Source organism: Loxodonta africana, chromosome 19 (assembly GCF_030014295.1).
Source record: "Loxodonta africana isolate mLoxAfr1 chromosome 19, mLoxAfr1.hap2, whole genome shotgun sequence".
Classification (NCBI taxonomy): Eukaryota; Metazoa; Chordata; class Mammalia; order Proboscidea; family Elephantidae; genus Loxodonta; species Loxodonta africana.
In genome coordinates, this window is record NC_087360.1 from 52354754 (window position 1) to 52373578 (window position 18825).

The 18825-nt window shown below is 37.6% G+C and overlaps 1 protein-coding gene across 3 annotated transcripts in view; it reads right to left on the reverse strand.

Annotated features, from left to right (window-relative positions):
- The window catches only part of PPP3CC (protein phosphatase 3 catalytic subunit gamma), a 118881-nt gene that overhangs the window by 44460 nt on the left and 55596 nt on the right, over positions 1–18825 (reverse strand). For all 3 annotated transcript variants that reach the window (XM_010592395.3, XM_023551023.2, XM_010592394.3), the window contains exon 4: positions 15582–15693. In XM_010592395.3, coding sequence (XP_010590697.1) covers positions 15582–15693 — 112 coding nt within the window. The remainder of the gene's footprint in view (positions 1–15581; positions 15694–18825) is intronic.

Genomic DNA, 18825 nt, shown 5'->3' on the forward strand with positions numbered 1-18825 from the left:
GAAGCAGCGAGGATTTGCCAAACCTAACCCAGCTGCTAGCACCTTGCAGGCTGAATCGGCTGGTGTGCGCAGGCTGAGGCAAGCAGTGGCACTCTGGAAGCGTTTTCCACGCTGGGAGAAACTGAGCAGTGGAGAATCTGCACAAGCCTCCGGAACCAGGGAGAAGCTGTGCTGGAACTGTGAAAGTTAAGTGCAAGCCTCTAATCTACCATGTGGGATCAACAAAACTGTTCCCCGCTCTGGGAGGTAACTCTTTCCCATTCACCCATCCCCCTCCCCACTCTGCTCCTGTCCCGGTCCAGTTTCAGGGATTGCCACACCCCCTGGACCAGATATGGGACTCGCTGCACGCCCCAAGCATTCTCCTGGCTTTGGAGATGGAACAAATTAACATACAAATAACAAACAGGAAAAAATAATCTGCCAGCTCCCCTAGGCTGGGATCTCAGGGCAGGCACAGCCTCTTTACCTAGGCACAGGCATAAGGGATCCTCAGACTTTGAATGACTTTCACCCCTGCCTAGACCTGTGCGGGCCCCTTTCAACAGCATAGGCCCTCATTAGCAAAATACAAGGTACATACCTGAAACCTATTTTCAACTGCAACAGCTAAGGGGGAGCAGCAGATTCATGACATTTAACAAGGCCCTGCCCATTAACAGGGTCATCACCTACCCACATCAGGAGCCTGTGGACTGGTGGCTCCACCCACTCCACCTAACCACCCAAGAGAAGGGTCTAAGAATAAATGATGCCTCCCAGTCCTTATAGCCAACAGCATTGGGTGTCCAAAGTCCAGCTGCAAAACCCACCCATCTATGGGCTCTAGGGAACAGGGACACACCTTTCACCCAGGCACTCAGAGGCAGCCATCAGCCCCCTACCTTGCTCAGCACATAATCCCCTACTGCAGCCAGATACCTGTGTCTGCTCCAATCACCCCTACATAGCCCTGTCCATCTAGGACTGTAGGTGAGAGCCTGCACCACACACTCAGTGACTGATGACCTGGATACCTGAGCTGAATCCACACAAGAAAAGTTAACAGGCTCCTGGGCTCACATACCTAGTAGCAGCTCTAACCACCTAGTAACAGAATGTGAGAGCTTCAAAGACACCAATAGTCAGAGTAGCTCACATGCCAAGCCTACTTGGGCTTATCAAAACAAAAGAAGAAGCTAGAACACAGTAAGAAAACATAAAATAAATAAATATAATAACTTAGTGATGGCTTGGAGACAACAATCGATATCAAATCACATAAACAGGCAGGCCATGATGGCTTCAGCAACCAACCAAAACAAAGAACTAGGAAACCTCCTGGAGGAAGGTAAGGCCTTGGAATTACTGGAAGCAGAATTCCAAATAGTAACATAAAAAAGCTCTTCAAGAGATCAGGATGATTAGGCAAAACGCAGACTAAGCCAAAAAACACACAGACAAAGCAATAGAAGAACTTAAGAAGGTTATACAAGAGCAAAATGACAAATTTAACAGGCTGCAAGAATCCATAGAGAGATGGCAAAAAGCAATCCAAAAATTAACAATAAAATTTCAGAATTAGACAACTTAATAGAAAGTCACAGGAGCAGAACTGAGGCAACAGAAGTCAGAAATAGTAAGACTGAAGATAAAGTAATTGAGACCAATTTATTTGAGAAAAAAATCAGATAAAAGCTTTTAAAAAAATGAAGAAACCCTAAGAATTATGTGGGACTCTATCAAGAGGAATAACCTACAAATGATTGGAGTACCAGAAGGGGGGGGGGCGGGGAGGTGAAAGGAATAACAGAAAATACAGAGAGAACTGTTTAAGATTTGTTGGCAGAAAACTTCCTTGATGCCATGAAAGATGAGAAGATACCTATCCAAGAAGCTCATCGAACCCCGCACAGGGCAGATCCCAAAAGAAAGTCACCAAGACATATTATAATCAAACTTGCCAAACCAAAGATAAAGAGAGAATTTTAAGAGCGGCTAGGGATAAACTTAAAGTCATCGACAAAGGAGAGTCAGTAAGACTAAGCTCTGACTACTCAGCAGAAATCACACAGTCAAGAAGGCAATGGGATGACATACATAAAGCCTTGACGGAAAAAAACTGACAACCGAGAATTATATATTCAGCAAAACTGTCTCTCAAATACGATGGCGAAGTTAGGGCATTTCCAGATAAAAAGAAGTTAAGGGAATTTGTAAAAACCAATTTAAAATTACAAGAAATACTAAAGGGAGTCCTCTGGTTAAAGAATCAATAATATAACAAACCCAAGACCAGAACACAGGATAGAGCAACCAGATATCAACCCAGAAAGGAAAGTCACAAAAATAAATGAAAGCTAAAACACTGAAAATAGAGAAACAGAGACATCAATATGTAACAGATGACAACACTAAAACAAAAAGAGGGACTAAATAATGTAGTCTTAGAACTTTCATATCAAAAGGAAGTTAAGGTGATATCAAGAAATAAAAAATTGGCTTAAACTTTGAAAAACAGAGATAAATTTTAAGGTAACCACAAAGGAAACTAACAATCCTACATATCAAAATGAAAAAGAAGAAAAACACAAAGACTCAGCAAATACAAAATCAACAACAATGAAAATAAATAAAGAAAAATGACTCAGCACAGAAAATTAACTGGAACAAAGAAACTGTCAACAATACACACACAAAAATACATCAAAATGACAGGACTAAACTCTTAAAAAAACTAAAAACAAAACAAAACAAAAAACTCTTACCTATCAATAATTACACTGAATGTAAATGGACTAAATGCACCAATAAAGAGACAGAGAATGACAGAATGGATTAAAAAAACACAATCCATCTATATGCTGCCAGCAAGAGACACCTTAGACTCAAAGACACAAACAAACTAAAACTCAAAACTGAAAGGATAGAAAAAATTTTATCAAGCAAACAACCATCAAAAAAGAGCAAGAGTGGCAATATTAATCTGACAAAACAGACTTTAAAGCAAAACCCACCACAAAGCATAATGAAGGACACTATATAATGACTAAAGGGTCAGCATACCAGGAGGACATAACCATAATAAATATTTACACATCCAAGGACAAGATTCCAAAAAACATAAAACAAACCCTAACAGCAATGAAAAGAGAAACAGACAGCTCTAGAGTAACAGTAGGAGACTACAACACACCACTTTCGGTGAAGGACAAAACATCCAAAAAAAAGCTCAACAAAGAAACAGAAGAACTAAATGCCACAATCAACCAACTTGATCTCATAGACATAAATAGAACACTCCACTCAAAGGCAGCCAAGTAGACTTTCTTTTCCAACGTGCATGAAACATTCTCCAGAATAGAACACATATTAGGCCATAAAGCAAGCCTTAATAGAATCCAAAGCATTGAAATATTACAAAGCCATGTTTTAGGCCATAAAGCCATAACAGTAGAAATCAATAACAGAAAAAGCAAGGAAAAATTTTGGGCATGGAAACTGTACAAAACCTTGCTCAAAAACTACTGGGCTACGGAAGAAATCAAGGACAGAATAAAGAAATTCACAGAATCAAATGAGAAGAAAACACATCCTACCAGAACTTTTGGAACACAGCAAAAGTAGTGCTCACAGGTCAACTGATAGCAATAAATGTACACACCCAAAAAGAAAAAAGGGCCAAGATAAAAACATTAACCCTACAACTTGAACAAATAGAAAGAGAGCAGCAAAAGAAGCCCTTGGGCACTGGATGAAAGGAAATAATAAAAATAGGAGCAGAAATAGTGAAATAGATAATAGAAAAACAATTGAAAGAGTTAACAAGACCAAAAGGTAGTTGTTTGAAAAGATCAACAAAATCAATAAACCATGGCCAAACTGACAAAAGAAAAACAGAAGAGGAAGCAAATAACCCAAATAAATTAGATGGGCAATATCACAACAGACCCAACTGAAATTAAAAGAATCATAATAGAATACTATGAAAAATTGTCATTGTTGTTGTTAGGTGCCATTGAGTCAGTTCTGAGCCTATGTACAAGAGAACGAAACACTGCCTGGTCCTGCGCCATCCTCACAATCGTTGTTTGAGCCCACTGTTGCAACTACTGTGTCAGTCCATCTCACTCAGGGTCTTCCTCTTTCTCACTGACCCTCTACTTTACCAAGCATGATGTCCTTCTCCAGGGACCGATCCCTCCTGACAACATATTCAAAGTATGTGAGACATAGTCTCACCATCCTTGCTTCTAAGGAGCATTCTGGTTGTATTTCTCCCAAGACAGATTTGTTGGTTCTTTTGGCAGTCCATAGTAATTCAATATTCTTCTCCAGCACCACAATTCAAAGGCGTCCATTCTTCAGTCTTCCTTATTCATCATCCAGCCTTCACATGCATAGGAAATGATTAAAAACACCATGGCTTGGGTCAGGTACACCTTAGCCTTCAAGGTGACATCTTTGCTTTTTGACACTTTTAAAAGAGGTCTTTTGCAGCAGACTTGTCCAATGCAATGTGTCTTTTGATTTCTTGACTGCTCCTTCCGTGGGTGTTGATTATGGATCCAAGTAAAACGAAATCCTTGACAACTTCAATCTTTTCTCCGTTTATCATGATGTTGCTTAGTAGTCCAGTTGTGAAGATTTTTGTTTTATGTTGAGGTGTAATCCATACTGAAGGTTGTAGTCTTTGATCTTCATCAGTAACTGCTTCAAGTCCTTTTTGTTTTCAGCAAGGAAAGTTGTGTCATCTGCATAACACTTGTTAATGAGTCTTCCTCCGATCTTGATGCCATGTTTTTCTTTATATAGTCCAGCTTCTCGAATTATTTGCTCAGCATATATAGATTGAATAGGTATGGTGAAAGGATACAACCCTGACGCACACCTTTCCTGACCTTAAACCATTCAGTATCCCCTTGTTCTGTCCGAACAACTGCCTCTTGATCTATGCACAGGTTCCTCAGGAACACTATTAAGTTTTCTAGAATTCCCATTCTTTGCAATGTTATCCACAATTTGTTATGGTCCACATAGTCAAATGCCTTTGCGTAGTCAATAAAACATAGGTAAACATCTTTCTGGTATCCTCTGCTTTCAGCCAGGGTCTATCTTATCAATGATATCCCTGGTTCCTCATCCTCGCTTGAATTTGGCTTGAATTTCTGGCAGTTCCCTGTCCATATACTGCTGCAGCCACTTTTGAATGATCTTCAGCAAAATTTTACTTCTGTGTGATATTAACAATAAAAAAAAAAAAATTCTTTTTTTTTTTTTAGTGTTCGATAATTTCCGCATTTGGTGAGATCACCTTTCTTGGGAATAGGCATAAATATAGAACTCTTCCAGTCAATTGGCCAGGTAGCTGTCTTCCAAATTTCTTGGCATAGACAAGTAAGTACTTCCAGGGCTGCATCCATTTGTTGAAATATCTCAACTGGTATTCCGTCAATTCTTGGAGACTTGTTTTTCATGAATGCCTTCAGTGCACCTTGGACTTCTTCCTTAAGTACCATTGGTTCCTGCTCATATGGTACCTCCTGAAATGGCTGAATGTTGACCAATTCTTTTTGGTACAGTGACTCTGGCTCCGCATCCTCTGTGTATTCCTTCCATCTTCTTCTGATGCTTCCTGAGTCATTTAATATTTTCTTCATAGACTCCTTCAATATTTCAACTCAAGGCTTGAATTTTTTCTTCATTTTCCTCCAGCTTGAGAAATGCAGAGCATGTTCTTTCCTTTCAGTTTTCCATCTCCAGGTCTTTGCATGTGTCATTATAATACTTTGTCTTCTTGAGCCGTCCTTTGAAATCTTCTGTTCAATTCTTTTACATCTTCATTTCTTCCTTTCACTTTAGCTACTTGACGTTCAAGAGCATTTTAGTCTTTTCTTTCTTTCCTGTCTTTTTACCGACCTCTTGTTTTCTTCATGTATGATGTCCTTGATGTCATTCCACAACTCATCTGGTCTTCAGTCATTAGTGTTCAACACATCAAATCTATTCCTGAGATGGTCTCTAAATTCAGGTGGGATATGCTCAAGGTTGTATTTTGGCTCTCGTTGACCTGTTCTAATTTCTTGCAATTTCAACCTGAGCTTGAATATTGAGCAACTGATGGTCTGTTTTGCAGTAGGCCCCTGGCCTTGTTCTGATTGATGATATTGTGCTTTCCCATCATCTCTTCCCACAGATGTAGCTGATGTGATACCTGTGTATTCTATCTGGTGAGGTCCATGTGTATAGTCACCATTTATGTTGGTGAAAACACGTAGTTGCAATGAAGAAGTCACTGGTCTTGAACAATTTAATCATGCAATCTCTGGCACTGTTTCTATCAGCAAGGTGATATTTTCCAACTACCAATCCTTCTTGTTTCTAACTTTCACATTGCAACCTCCAATAATTATCAATGCATCCTGACTGCATGTTTGATCAATTTCAGACTGCAGAAGCTGGTAAAAATCTTCAGTTTCTTCATCTTTGGCCTTAGTGGTTGGTGCGTACATTTGAGTAATAGTTTTATTAACTAGGCTTCCTTGCAGGCATATGGATATTATCCTATCACTGACAGCATTGTACTTCAGCATAGATCTTGAAATGTTCTTTTTGATGATGAATGCAATGCCATTTCTCTTCAAATTGTCATTCCTGGCATGGTAGACCATATGATTGTCCAATTCAAAATGACCAATACCAGTCCATTTCTGCTCACTAATGCCTAGGATATTGACCTTTATGTGCTTCATTTCATTTTTGTGGATTTCCAATTTTCCTAGATTCATGCTTTGCACATTCCAGGTTCCAATTATTAATGGATGTTTGCAGCTGTTATTTCTCATTTTGAGTCATGCCACATCAGCATTTTACTTGGATCCACAATGGACACCCACGGAAGCAGCAGTCAAGAAATCAAAAGATGCATTGCATTGGGCAAATTGGCTGCAAAAGACTTCTTTAAAGTATTGAAAAGCAAAGATGTCACTTTGAGGACTAAGGTGCACCTGACCCAAGCCACGGTATTTCAGTTGCCTCATATGCATGCGAAAGCCGGACAACGAGTAAAGAAGACTGAAAAAGAATTGTTGTTGTTGTTGTTGTTAGGTGCTATAGAGTTGGTTCTGACTCATAGCTACCCTATGTACCACAGAACAAAACATTGTCTGGTCCTGCGCCAACCTCAGAATCATTGTTATGCTTGAGCCCACTGTTGCAGCCCTGTCAATCTATTTGCAGATGATATGATCTTATACACAGAGAACCTGTAAGAATCCACAAGAAAACTACTAGAACTAACAGAAGATTTCATCAAAGTATCAGGGTACAAGATAAACATACAAAAATATGTTGGATTCCTCTATACCAATAAAGAGAACTTCAAAAAGGAAATCATCAAATCAATACCATTTATAACAGCCCCCAAGAAGATAAAATACTTAGGAATAAATCTAACCAGAAATATAAAAGACCTATACAAAGAAAACTATAAGACGCTACTGCAAGAAACCAAAAGAGACTTCTATAAGTGGAAAAAAATACCTTGCTCATGGATAGGAAGGCTCAACATTGTGAAAATATCATTTCTACTCAAAACCATCTACAGATACAATGGCAATCCTGATCCAAATTCTAATGACATTTTTAATGAGATGGAGAAACAAATCACCAGCTTCGTATGGAAAGGGATGAGGCCCCGGATGAGTAAAGCATTGCTGAAGAAGAACAAAGTGGGAGGCCTCACACTACCTGATTTTAGAACATAGTTTTTGTTGGGTTTATGGCACTGGTAGTCAAAACAGCCTGGTACTGGTACAACAACAGATACTTAGGCCAATGGGACAGAATTGAGAATCCAAACGTAAATTCATCTACCTGTGAGCAGCTGATACTTGATAAAGGCCCAAAGTCCATTAAATGCGGAAAAGACTGTTTCTTTAACAAATGGTGCTGGCATAACTAGACATCCATCTGCAAAAAAATGAAGCAAGACCCATACTTCATACCATACACAAGAACTAGCTCAAAATGGATCAAAGCCCTAAATGTAAAATCTAAAATGATAAAAATCATGGAAGAAAAAAGAGTAACAATGCTAATACATGGCATAAACAGAACACAAAACGTAACAATGCACAAACACCAGAAAAGAAACTAGATAACTGGGAGCTCCTAAAAGTCAAACACATGCTTATCAAAAGACTTCACGAAAAGAGTAAAAAGACAACTTGCAGACTGAGAAAAGAATTTTGGCTATGACATATCCGATCAGGGTCTAATCTCTAAATTTACAAGATACTGCAAAACCCCAACAACGAAAAGACAAATAACCCAATTAAAAAATGGGGAAAGGATATGAACAGGCACTTCACCAAAGAAGACGTTAAGGCAGCTAAAACATACATAAGGAAATGCTCATGATCACTAGCCATTAGAGAAATGCAAATGAAAACAACAATAAGATACCATATCACCCCAACAAGGCTGGCACTAATCCAAACAATCCAAAATAATAGATGTTGGAAAGGTTGTGGAGAGACTGGAGCACAAATGTAAAATGGTACAACCACTTTGGAAATCCATTTGGCACTTCCTTAAAAAGCTAGAAGTAGAAGTATCATACGACTCAGCAATCCTTCTTCTTGGAATATATGCTACAGAAATAAGAGCCGTCACACGAACAGATACATGCACGTCCATGTTCATTGCAGCACTCTTCACAATAGCCAAAAAAATAACCTATGAGCCCATCAAAAGACAAATGGATAAACAAATTATGATATATACACACAATGGAATGCTACGCAACGATAAAGAACAATGAGGAATGCTCGAAACATCTCACAACATGGATGAATCTGGAAGGTATTATGCTTAGTGAGATCAGTCAGTTGCAAAAGGACAATTATTGTATGAGACCTCTATTATAAGAACTCAAGAAAAAGTTTAAACATAGAAGAGCATTCTTTGATGGTTACAAGGGTAGGGTGGGAGGGAGAGGTGTATTCACTAACTAGATAGTAGACAAGAATTATCTTAGGTGAAGGGAAGGACAATACACAATATAGGGCAAGTCAGCACAACTGTACTAAACCAAAAGCTAAGAAGGTTCCTGAACATAACCAAACACTTCAAGGGTCAGACTAGCGGGGGCTGGGGTCTGGGGACCATGGTTTCAGGGGACATCTAGGTCAGCTGGCATAACAAAGTTTATTAAGAAAATGTTCTGCATCCCACTTTGGTGAGTGGCATCTGGAGTCTTAAAAGCTAACAAGTGGCCACCTAAGATGCATCAACTGGTCCCAACACATCTGAAGCAATGGAGAATGAAGAACACCAAAGACACAAGGAAAATATGAGCCCAAGAGACAGAAAGGGCCACATAAACCAGAGACTCCATCAGCCGGAGACCAGAAGAAGTAGATAGTGTCCAGCTACCACTGATGGCCACGCTGACAGGGAACGAAACAGAGAGATCCTGATGGAGCAGGAGAGAAGTGTGGTGTAGAACTCAAATTCAGGTAAAAAGGCTAGACTTAATGATCTGACTGAGACTGGGGGAACCCTGGAATACATGGACCCCGGACTGTTAGCCCAGAACTAAAACCATTCCCAAAGCCAACTCTTTAGACAAAGATTAGACTGGACTATAAAAGATAATACTTGTGAAGAGTGTGCTTCTTGGTTCAAGTAGACACATGAGACTAAATGGGCAGCTCCTGTCCAGATGCAGATGAGAAAGCAGAAAGGGACAGGAGCTGGCTGAATGGACGTGGGAAACTCAGGGTGGAAAGGGGGAGTGTGCTGTCGCATTATAGGGATTGCAACTAGTGTCACATAACAAACAATATGTGTATAAATTTTCATATGTGAAATTAATTTGAACTGTAAACTTTCGCTTGAAGCACAAAAGAACAAAAACATAAAAACAGAATATTGGGATGTTTTAAAAACAAAAATTACAAGATTTCAGCTGCACAATCTGGAACTAGGCTTCACTTGGCAGTAATTATACGGTGCTGATTCTAAAGTCAAAGTGGTCCTTTAAGAGAGATCAGCTTATCAGTGAAAACAGGCATGCAAAGAAGCACACATGTTCTTTCCTTATATGGAAATAAAATTTAAAAATTGTACTAAAATTTGTGCACTTGTTCCAAGATTTATTTACAACTCAGATGCAGAGTTCAAGTGGAGCAGAAGCAGTATCTTGGTAGATATGAGAAAAAGAAAACAACCAAATTTACAGTTAAAGCATGTGAAAAGCAAATAAAAACCCGAGGTAAGAAATTCTGTGCAAAATGAGAGACTCAAAATGTCTCCTGAGCCTATTGTTCCCTCTTCTAAAAATAGCTTCAATCAGTTTTACCAGTTAAATAAGATCTCTGACAGAACAGAGAATTAGATAAAATGTCACCTAAAAAAACCCTGTACCACAACTTAACAGCAAAAAGACAACACAATCATAAAATGGGAAAAGGACTTAAACAGACATTTCACCAAAGAGGACATTCAAATGGCCATCAAACACATGAAAACATGCTCAACGTCATTAGCCATCAGAGAGATGCAAATCAAAACCACAATGAGATACCATTTCACTCCCACTAGGATGGCTAAGGTCAAAAAAAAAAAAAGCAAGAAACAAAAACAAATGTTGGTGAAGATGTGGGGAAATTGGAACCCTTATCTATTACTGCTGGGAATGCAAAATGCTTCAGTTGTTGTGGAAAACAGTGTGGCAGTTTCTTAAAAAACTAAAGACAGAACTACCATATGACTCAGCAATTCCACTCCTAGATATGTGCCCAAAAGACTTGAAAGCAGAGACTCAAACAGATACTTGTACACCAGTGTTCACTGCAGCACTATTCCCAACAGCCAAAAGCGGAAACAACGTAAATGTCCATCAACTGTTTAATGGATAAACAAAATGTGGTACATACCTATATGGAATACTACTCACCCAGTAGGAGAAATGAAGTCTTGACACATGCTACAATAAGGAATGGAGCTTGAAGACATTATGTTGAGTGAAATAAGTGAATCACAAAAGGACAAATATTGTATGACCTTATTTATATAAAAAAGGCAAGAACAGTCAAATGAATAGTTTATTAGTGTGAGGGAGTGTGAAAGGGGGGGTTACTCTTATGAAGTACTGAGTTTTGGTTTACAGTGATGGAAAAATCTAATTGATTAAGGGAATGGATGTATAACTGATTAACGTGATTGCAGTCAATAAGTCGTAGACTTGTAAAAAGTTAACTGGCAAAAGTTGTGTAACAGATATATCTACAAAAACGACAAAAAAAAAAAAGAAGAGTAGCTGCTGAGCTTGCTTATCTACAACCAAATACCTGATGGGTTTGATTCCTTGGTATGCAGGTTTAGGGTCATGGTTTCATGCGACATCTCAGCTAATTGGCCTAATAACGTGTTCAGCGCTTCTTTTCTACCTCCTAGTTCACTGTGTAGTGCCTGGGGGTCTTAAAAGCTTGCAAACAGCCGTTCAAAGTACAACAATTGTTCTCTATTCGCCAGAAGCAACAGAGAAAGAAGGAGTTAGGAATACTCTACACGTTCTCCAAACAGCCTTTCTCACCTAACGGCATATCCAAACATATCTCTTTATCAGTATATAGATCTTCCTTGGTCTTTCCACAGCTGCCTACTATTCCATTTTCTAATGTACTATTACTTAATCAGTCCCTTATTGACACTGAGATTATCTTTGTTTTTTTTTTTTGCTATTACAATTAATACTGCAAGGAACATCATTACATCCTTATACATACATATATTTGTGTCTTTCTGTGAGCTCATCTCCATGGTAGGCAGACTTCTAAGGTGACCTGAAAGGACCTAAACCTGTGACTAGGCCCCCCTTCTTTGAGTGGGTGGAACCTGTAAATATATGAAATATCACACCTGTGACTATGTTACATTATATGGCAAAGGACATTATCCTAAGTGAGCCTAACCTAATCAGAGCATTTATTAAAAGCTCTGTTTAAAAGTAGAGCATTTTCTCCAGCCAGTTGATTGCTGAAGAAGTCAGAGAGATGCGTCCTGAAAAGCAAACACCCATTTTGTGAACTAGTGATGGAGGTCATGTCACAAGACAGTAAGCAGTCTCTGGAAGTCAAGAACAGTCTCCCAGCTAGCAGGAAAATGAGGCCCTTAGTCCCACAGTCACAAGAACATATAATTCTGTCAACAACTAGTGAGTTTGGAAAAGGACTCCAAGCCATATGAGAACTACAGTCCTGACTGACAGACACCCTAATTTCAGCTGAGTGAGACCCTGAGCAGAGAATCTACCCACATTGTGCCCGGACTTCTAACCTACAGAAAAAAAATGTGAGATTAAAAAAAAAAACAAAAAACACGTCTTGTTTTAAGCTGCTAAATTTCTGGTAAGTTGTTAAGTAGCAATAGAAAACGAACACAGGCTGCATAAAACATTCCTAGAAGTCACACTGCTGGGTCAAGGGACTGTACACTTAAAATTTCTATAGCTATTGCAAAACTGCTCTTCAAACGCTTTACACCAATTTACAAACATCTCATTTTTTAAAACTTCCTGGTTATTATCTGTTGATGTTGCTGTTAGCTGCCTTGGAGTTGGCCTCTGACTCACAGTGACCCCATACATAATGAAACAAAACTCTTCCTGAGCCTGTGCCATCTCCATAATCACAGTGTTTATTCAAGTAAGTCCCCAAGGGCTGGGATGATCTGTAGCTTGCCCACTTGTAGCTAATTTTTCTGTCAGAGGAATTTTTCGAAGTGTTCATACCCTATAATTTAATAAAAATCACCTTTCCTTTCAGGCTCTACTAAGAGGGAGGCTGTCATTTCAACTACCATCTCCTAAGTAGAAAGCTACTGGTAAAATGAAATGTTCATATCAACTTATAAATACAAACATATGGAGCGCTGTATCAAATTGTATTCTAAATATCACTAAAGGGATTTCATGGGAGGGAGTGAATAAACTCTGAGTCTCTGAAAACAAATTTAAATGTTTTTATTTTCATTTTGAATATTCTTTTGGGAATAAAATCTTAAATATTTTATAATATATTCCTCCAAGGTAATAATTTGAAGAAAAATCTGAATGGGACACGAAGTGAAATCCATGATCAAAATATCAACTATATGAATACTAAAGTAATTTTATATATTCACGGTTATTTGGGAAAAGAGGTAGATTATATAATTTCAGAACCAGAAGGGACCAGAGAAATTTAGTTTTGTTTCCTTATTTAACAGAGAATATGCAAACATTTTATAAATCATAAGAGGTATAATTTTTCTTTTGTTTATTTCAGTATCTTCCTTGCACTATAAAAATACAAAAATTACTTGGAATATAAATTGATACTTTTTTTTTTTTGGAGGGATATTTAGAATATGTATCAATAGTCTTTAAAATGCTCATTCCCTCTGGCCTATTAAATTGTCTTCAGAGAGTTTGTCCTGAAGATACAAATCACAGATGCTCATTCATTCAACAAATACTTTTTAAGCATCTCCTATGAGCTACTATCATCGCTATGAGTCAGGATCGACTCGATAGCAACAGGTTTGGATTTTTTTTTTTTAATGAGCCACTATCTAGATACTATTCTGTCTGCTGAGAAAACAACAGTGAACAAACATGTCCCTGCCATCATGGAGCTTACATTGTGGTGAAGAGAGAAAGACAACAAGCAAGTAAATATATTAAAATTTTGTTGTTGTTGTTAGTAGGTGCCACTGAGTCAGTTCCAAATCGTTGCGACCCTATGTACCACGAATGAAACACTGCCTGGTCTTGCGCCCTGCTCACAATCATTATGCCTGAGCCCACTGCTGCAGCCATTGTGTCAGTCCATCTCGTTGAGGGTCTTCTTCCTTTCCACTGATCCTGTACTTTACCAAGCATGATGTCCTTCTGCAAGGACTAATCCCTCCTATTAACATGTCCAAAGTACGTAAGACGTAGTCTCGCCATCCTTGCTTCTAAGGAGCATTCTGATTGTACTTCTTCCAAGACAGATTTGTTTGTTCTTTTGGCAGTACATGGTATATTTGATATTCTTCGCCAACACCACAATTCAAAGGCATCAACTCTTCTTTGGTCTTCTTTATTCATTGTCCAGCTTTCGCATGCATATGATACGACTGAAAATACCATGGCTTGGATTTTTTTTTCAGTCTTTAAAAAAGTGACATCTTTGCTTTTCATTATTCCAATTATTAATGGATGTTTGCAGCTGTTTCTTCTCATTCTGAGTCGTGCCACTTTAGGAAATGAAGGTCCTGAAAGCTTGACTCCATCCACGTCATTAAGGTCAACTCTACTTTGAGGAGGCAGCTCTTCCCCAGTAATGTTTTGAGTGCCTTCCAACCTGGGGGGCTCATCTCCCAGCACTATATCAGACAATGTTCTGCTGCTATTCCTAAGGTTTTCACTGGCTAATTCTTTTCAGAAGTAGACTTCTTCCTAGCCTGTCTTAGTCTGGAAGTTCAGCTGAAACCTGTCTGCCATGGGTGACCACCCTATTGGTATCTGAATACCGGTGGCATAGCTTTCAGCATCACAGCAACATGCGAGCCCCCCCAGTGTGAGAAACTGACAGATACTTGGGAAATTAAAATTTTAGGTGTTGATAAATACCACGGGGAAAAAAAGAAGAGTAGGAAGGTAAAATGACAGATTTTAATTTAGAAAAAGCAGCCAGGAAAGAAAATCTCATAATGTGAATGAAGTAAGGGTGCACAAGCCTTATAAGCAGAGAGATACATGGGAAAAGAAAAAACAATAAATGCAAATACTCTGGGGCAGAATCCCCCAAATATCCCCAATCATACTGTTTGCTAAGAGAGCAAATTAGGAGTACCTGGCTTCTGGTCAAAGAAATCTGTGGGTGTGCTTTCTTTTTTAATCATCTAGTAACCTTTTGACTTAAAAAATCCTTTATCTTCCATTTTTCTACTATTACAGTATATTATTTATAGCTAGAAAAAACCTAAATGTCCTACAAATGTCCTACAGTTGTTACTAAATTGACTACATAAGTGATAGTGCTTCCATAAGATGAAACACTTCAAAAACATTAAAGTAACATTTTCAAAATCACGTTTTCGAAAATATTTAATACAGAAAAATGTTATTACGTTAAGTGAAAAGAGCTACTTATTAAACCATATATATAAGCCCAATATTATTTAAAAAATATACAGATACATATGCTTGAACTAGTAGATTTTTATATATACAGAAAAAACAATGAATGGAAGACTATATCCCAAATAGTGAGATAACAGTGATTATCTCTAGGTGGTATGATTATGGACAATTTTTATCTTCTTTGGACTTCTTTATGTTCTTCAAATATTCCCAATTTACTACTTTATAAATAAGAGGGGAAAAAATCAAAATTATTTTCAAAATAAATGTCCCAAAAAGTAGAATCTTGATTCTTACCAAAAAAAAAAAAAAAAAGAGAGAGGAAACATTTGCATTCCATTAGTTTCTTTTTCTTTATATTTGATTCACTTCGGACAAGTCTAAAGAGTAACTGAAAGAGTTGTGAAGAAATGACTATACTTACATTCCTGTTTGAAGGTGAAGTATTCTGTAAGATGCCTGCATTCATGATTGCCTCGAAGTAGAAACAATGTTTTGGGATAATTAATCTTTAAACTCCATAAATAGAGCACACACTGCAAGACAAATTCAAGGACAAAATTATAAGCAATTAAAGTTTGGCAAATGTTGTTTATAAGCAGAGTATACCAGAAATTATTAACAATAAATTTTACAATAGATTTAGGAAATAGTTTAGTAAATATACTCAATTTACAAACCAGAACTAATATACTGGTTAACTAAATCTAAAAAGCTGTTTTAGTGTTTCCCAATGTATTTCTGGTGATCCCAAAGGTCTAACCTATCAACTAGTTTAAAGGGGTCTGATAGTTTCAGATGAAAGAAATAGGACAATTTTATTTACAAAAAAATAAAATTAAAAACTTGGAAAATAAGATTAATTATGATTTTTTTCAAAGAAGTCCCATTATAGGCTTAATGACTATCAATTTCTGAAAGGTCATACACATTCTACAAAGACAGCCTTGATCAGTTTGCCTTATCTAACATTCAATTAACAGAGCAGTTCAACTACTAAAAAGAAAAAAATAGGAGGTGGAGCCAACGTGGCACCCTAAAGAGACACACCATGCCATCCCTCTGCAGCAAAGACCTAAAAAACTAAGTAAAACAGATATAAACATCAATCCTGGAATCCTAAGCATCAAATGAAGGATAAAGAACTAGATCAAATGCTGAATGGAAGAAGAAATTGATGGAAAACAGAGAATAAGGAGAGATACAAAGTGTAGGTTCCCTGCCAACTAACATGGCACAGCGTCGCCATCCTGGAACACAGCCAGCAACAACCCCAGACAGGGAGTAGGGGAAGGCAACTTCATGGAGCTCCCAACAGGAGACAGGGCACCCAGTAACCAGAGAAACACGCTTTCTCACTTAAAATAGACTTTAAGTCAAAATCAACCATACAAGTCAAGGAAGGACATTATATAATGATTAAAGGAACAATCCACCAAGAAGATATAACCTTAATTAATATCTATCCACCCAACAACATGGTTCCAAAATATATAAAACAAACTAATAGCACTGAAAAGAAAAATAGACAGTACCACAATAATTGTAGGAAACTTCAACATACCACTCTTGGTAAAGGACAGAACATTTAGAAAGAAACTCAACAAAGATACAGAAGATCTAAAGGCCACGATCAACTAACTTGGCCTCAAAGATATATATAGAAAATTCCAACCAACAGTAACAAAGCACACATTTTTTCCCAACACACATGGAACATTCTACAGAACAGACCACATTTTAGGCAACAAAGCAACCCTCAATAAAATCCAAATCATCAAAACAATACAAAGCATTCTCTCTGATCTCAATGTGATAAAAGTAGAAATCAACAACAGGAAGTGTAAGGGAAAAAAAAAATCAAATACACAGAAACTGAATAACACCTTGCTTAAAAACAAAGAGGGAATCAAAAAATTTCTAGAATCAAATGAGAATGAAAACACATCATATTAAAATCTTTGGGACACTACAAAGACAGTGCTCAGAGGTCAATTTATAGCAATAAACACACACATCAAAAAAGAATGGGCCAAAATCAAAACGTCAGCCCTACAACTTGAACAAACAGAAAGAGAACTGCAAAAGAAGGCCACAGGCAACAGAATAAAGGAAATAATAAAGATTAGAGCAGAAATAAATGAAATAGAGAAGAGAAAAACAACAGAAAGAAATCAACAAGACCAAAAGTTTGTTCTTTGAAAAGGTCTACAAAATCAACAAATCCCTGGCCAAAATGACAAGAGAAAAACAGGAGATGAAGCAAATAACCCAAGTAAGAAATGAGATGGGGACATTACAACAGATCCAACTGAAATAAAAAGGATCATAACAGAATACTATCAAAAATTATACTCTAACAAATGAGAACCTAGAAGAAATGGACAAATTTCTAGAAATACATAAACTGAGAAAATCTGAATAGACCCATAACAATAGAACAGATTGAAGAAGTAATTAAAAACAAAACAAAAAAAAAGGCCCTGGCCGAGACAGCTTCACTGGAGAATTCTACCAAACGTTCCAAGAGGAGCTCACACCACTACCATTCAACCTATTTCAGAACATAGAAAAGGAAGGAATACCCCCAAATTCATTCTATAAAGCCTGCATAACCCTGATACCCAAACCAAGCAAAGACACCACACAAAAAGAAAATTACTGACAAATATCTGTGATGAATATAGATGCAAAAATTTTCAAAAAAAATTCTAGCTGATAGATTTCAGCATCATATCAAGAAAATAATACACCATGACCAAGTGGGATTCATACTAGGTAAGCAAGGACGGTTCAACATTAGAAAACCAATCAGGAATAGGAATACAAGGGAAGTTACTCAACATAATAAAGGGCATCTGTACGCTAACATCGTTCTTATTGGAGAGAGGCTGAAAGCATTCCCCCTGAGAACGAGAACAAGACAAGGATGCCCTTTATCACCACTCCTATTTAACACTGTGCTGGAAGTCCTAGCTACAGTAATAAGGCAAGAAAAAGAAATAAAGGGCATCCAAATTGAAAGGAAGAAGTAAAACTACCCCTATTTGATATGATACTATACATAGAAAACCCCAAAGACTCCACAAGAAAACTACTAGAACTAACAGATTCAGCAGAGTAGCAAGATACAAAATCAACATACAAAAATCAGTTGGATTCCTATACTCCAACAAAGAGAACACTGAAAAGGAAATCAGGAAAACAATACCATTTATAATACTCTATTAAAAGATAAAATACTTAGGAATAAATCTAACCAGGGATGTAAAAGATCTATACAAAGAAAACTACAAAACAGTATTGCAATAAACCAAAAGAGACCTACATAAATAGAAAAACATATATGCTCATGGATAGGAAGACTTAACATTGTAAAAGTGTCAATCCTACTCAAAGTGAGCTATAGATATAATGCAGTCTCAAACCAAATATCAACAGCATTCTTTAATGAGATGGAAAAACTAATCATCAACTTTATATGGAAAGGAAAGAGGCCCCAGATAAGCAAAGCATTATTGAAGAAAAAGAACAAAGTAGGAAGACTCACACTACCTGATCTCAGAACTGACTATACAGCTACAGTAGTCAGAACAGCCTGGTACTGGTACAATGACAGACACATAGACCAATGGAACAGAATTGAGAACCCAGACATAAATCCATCC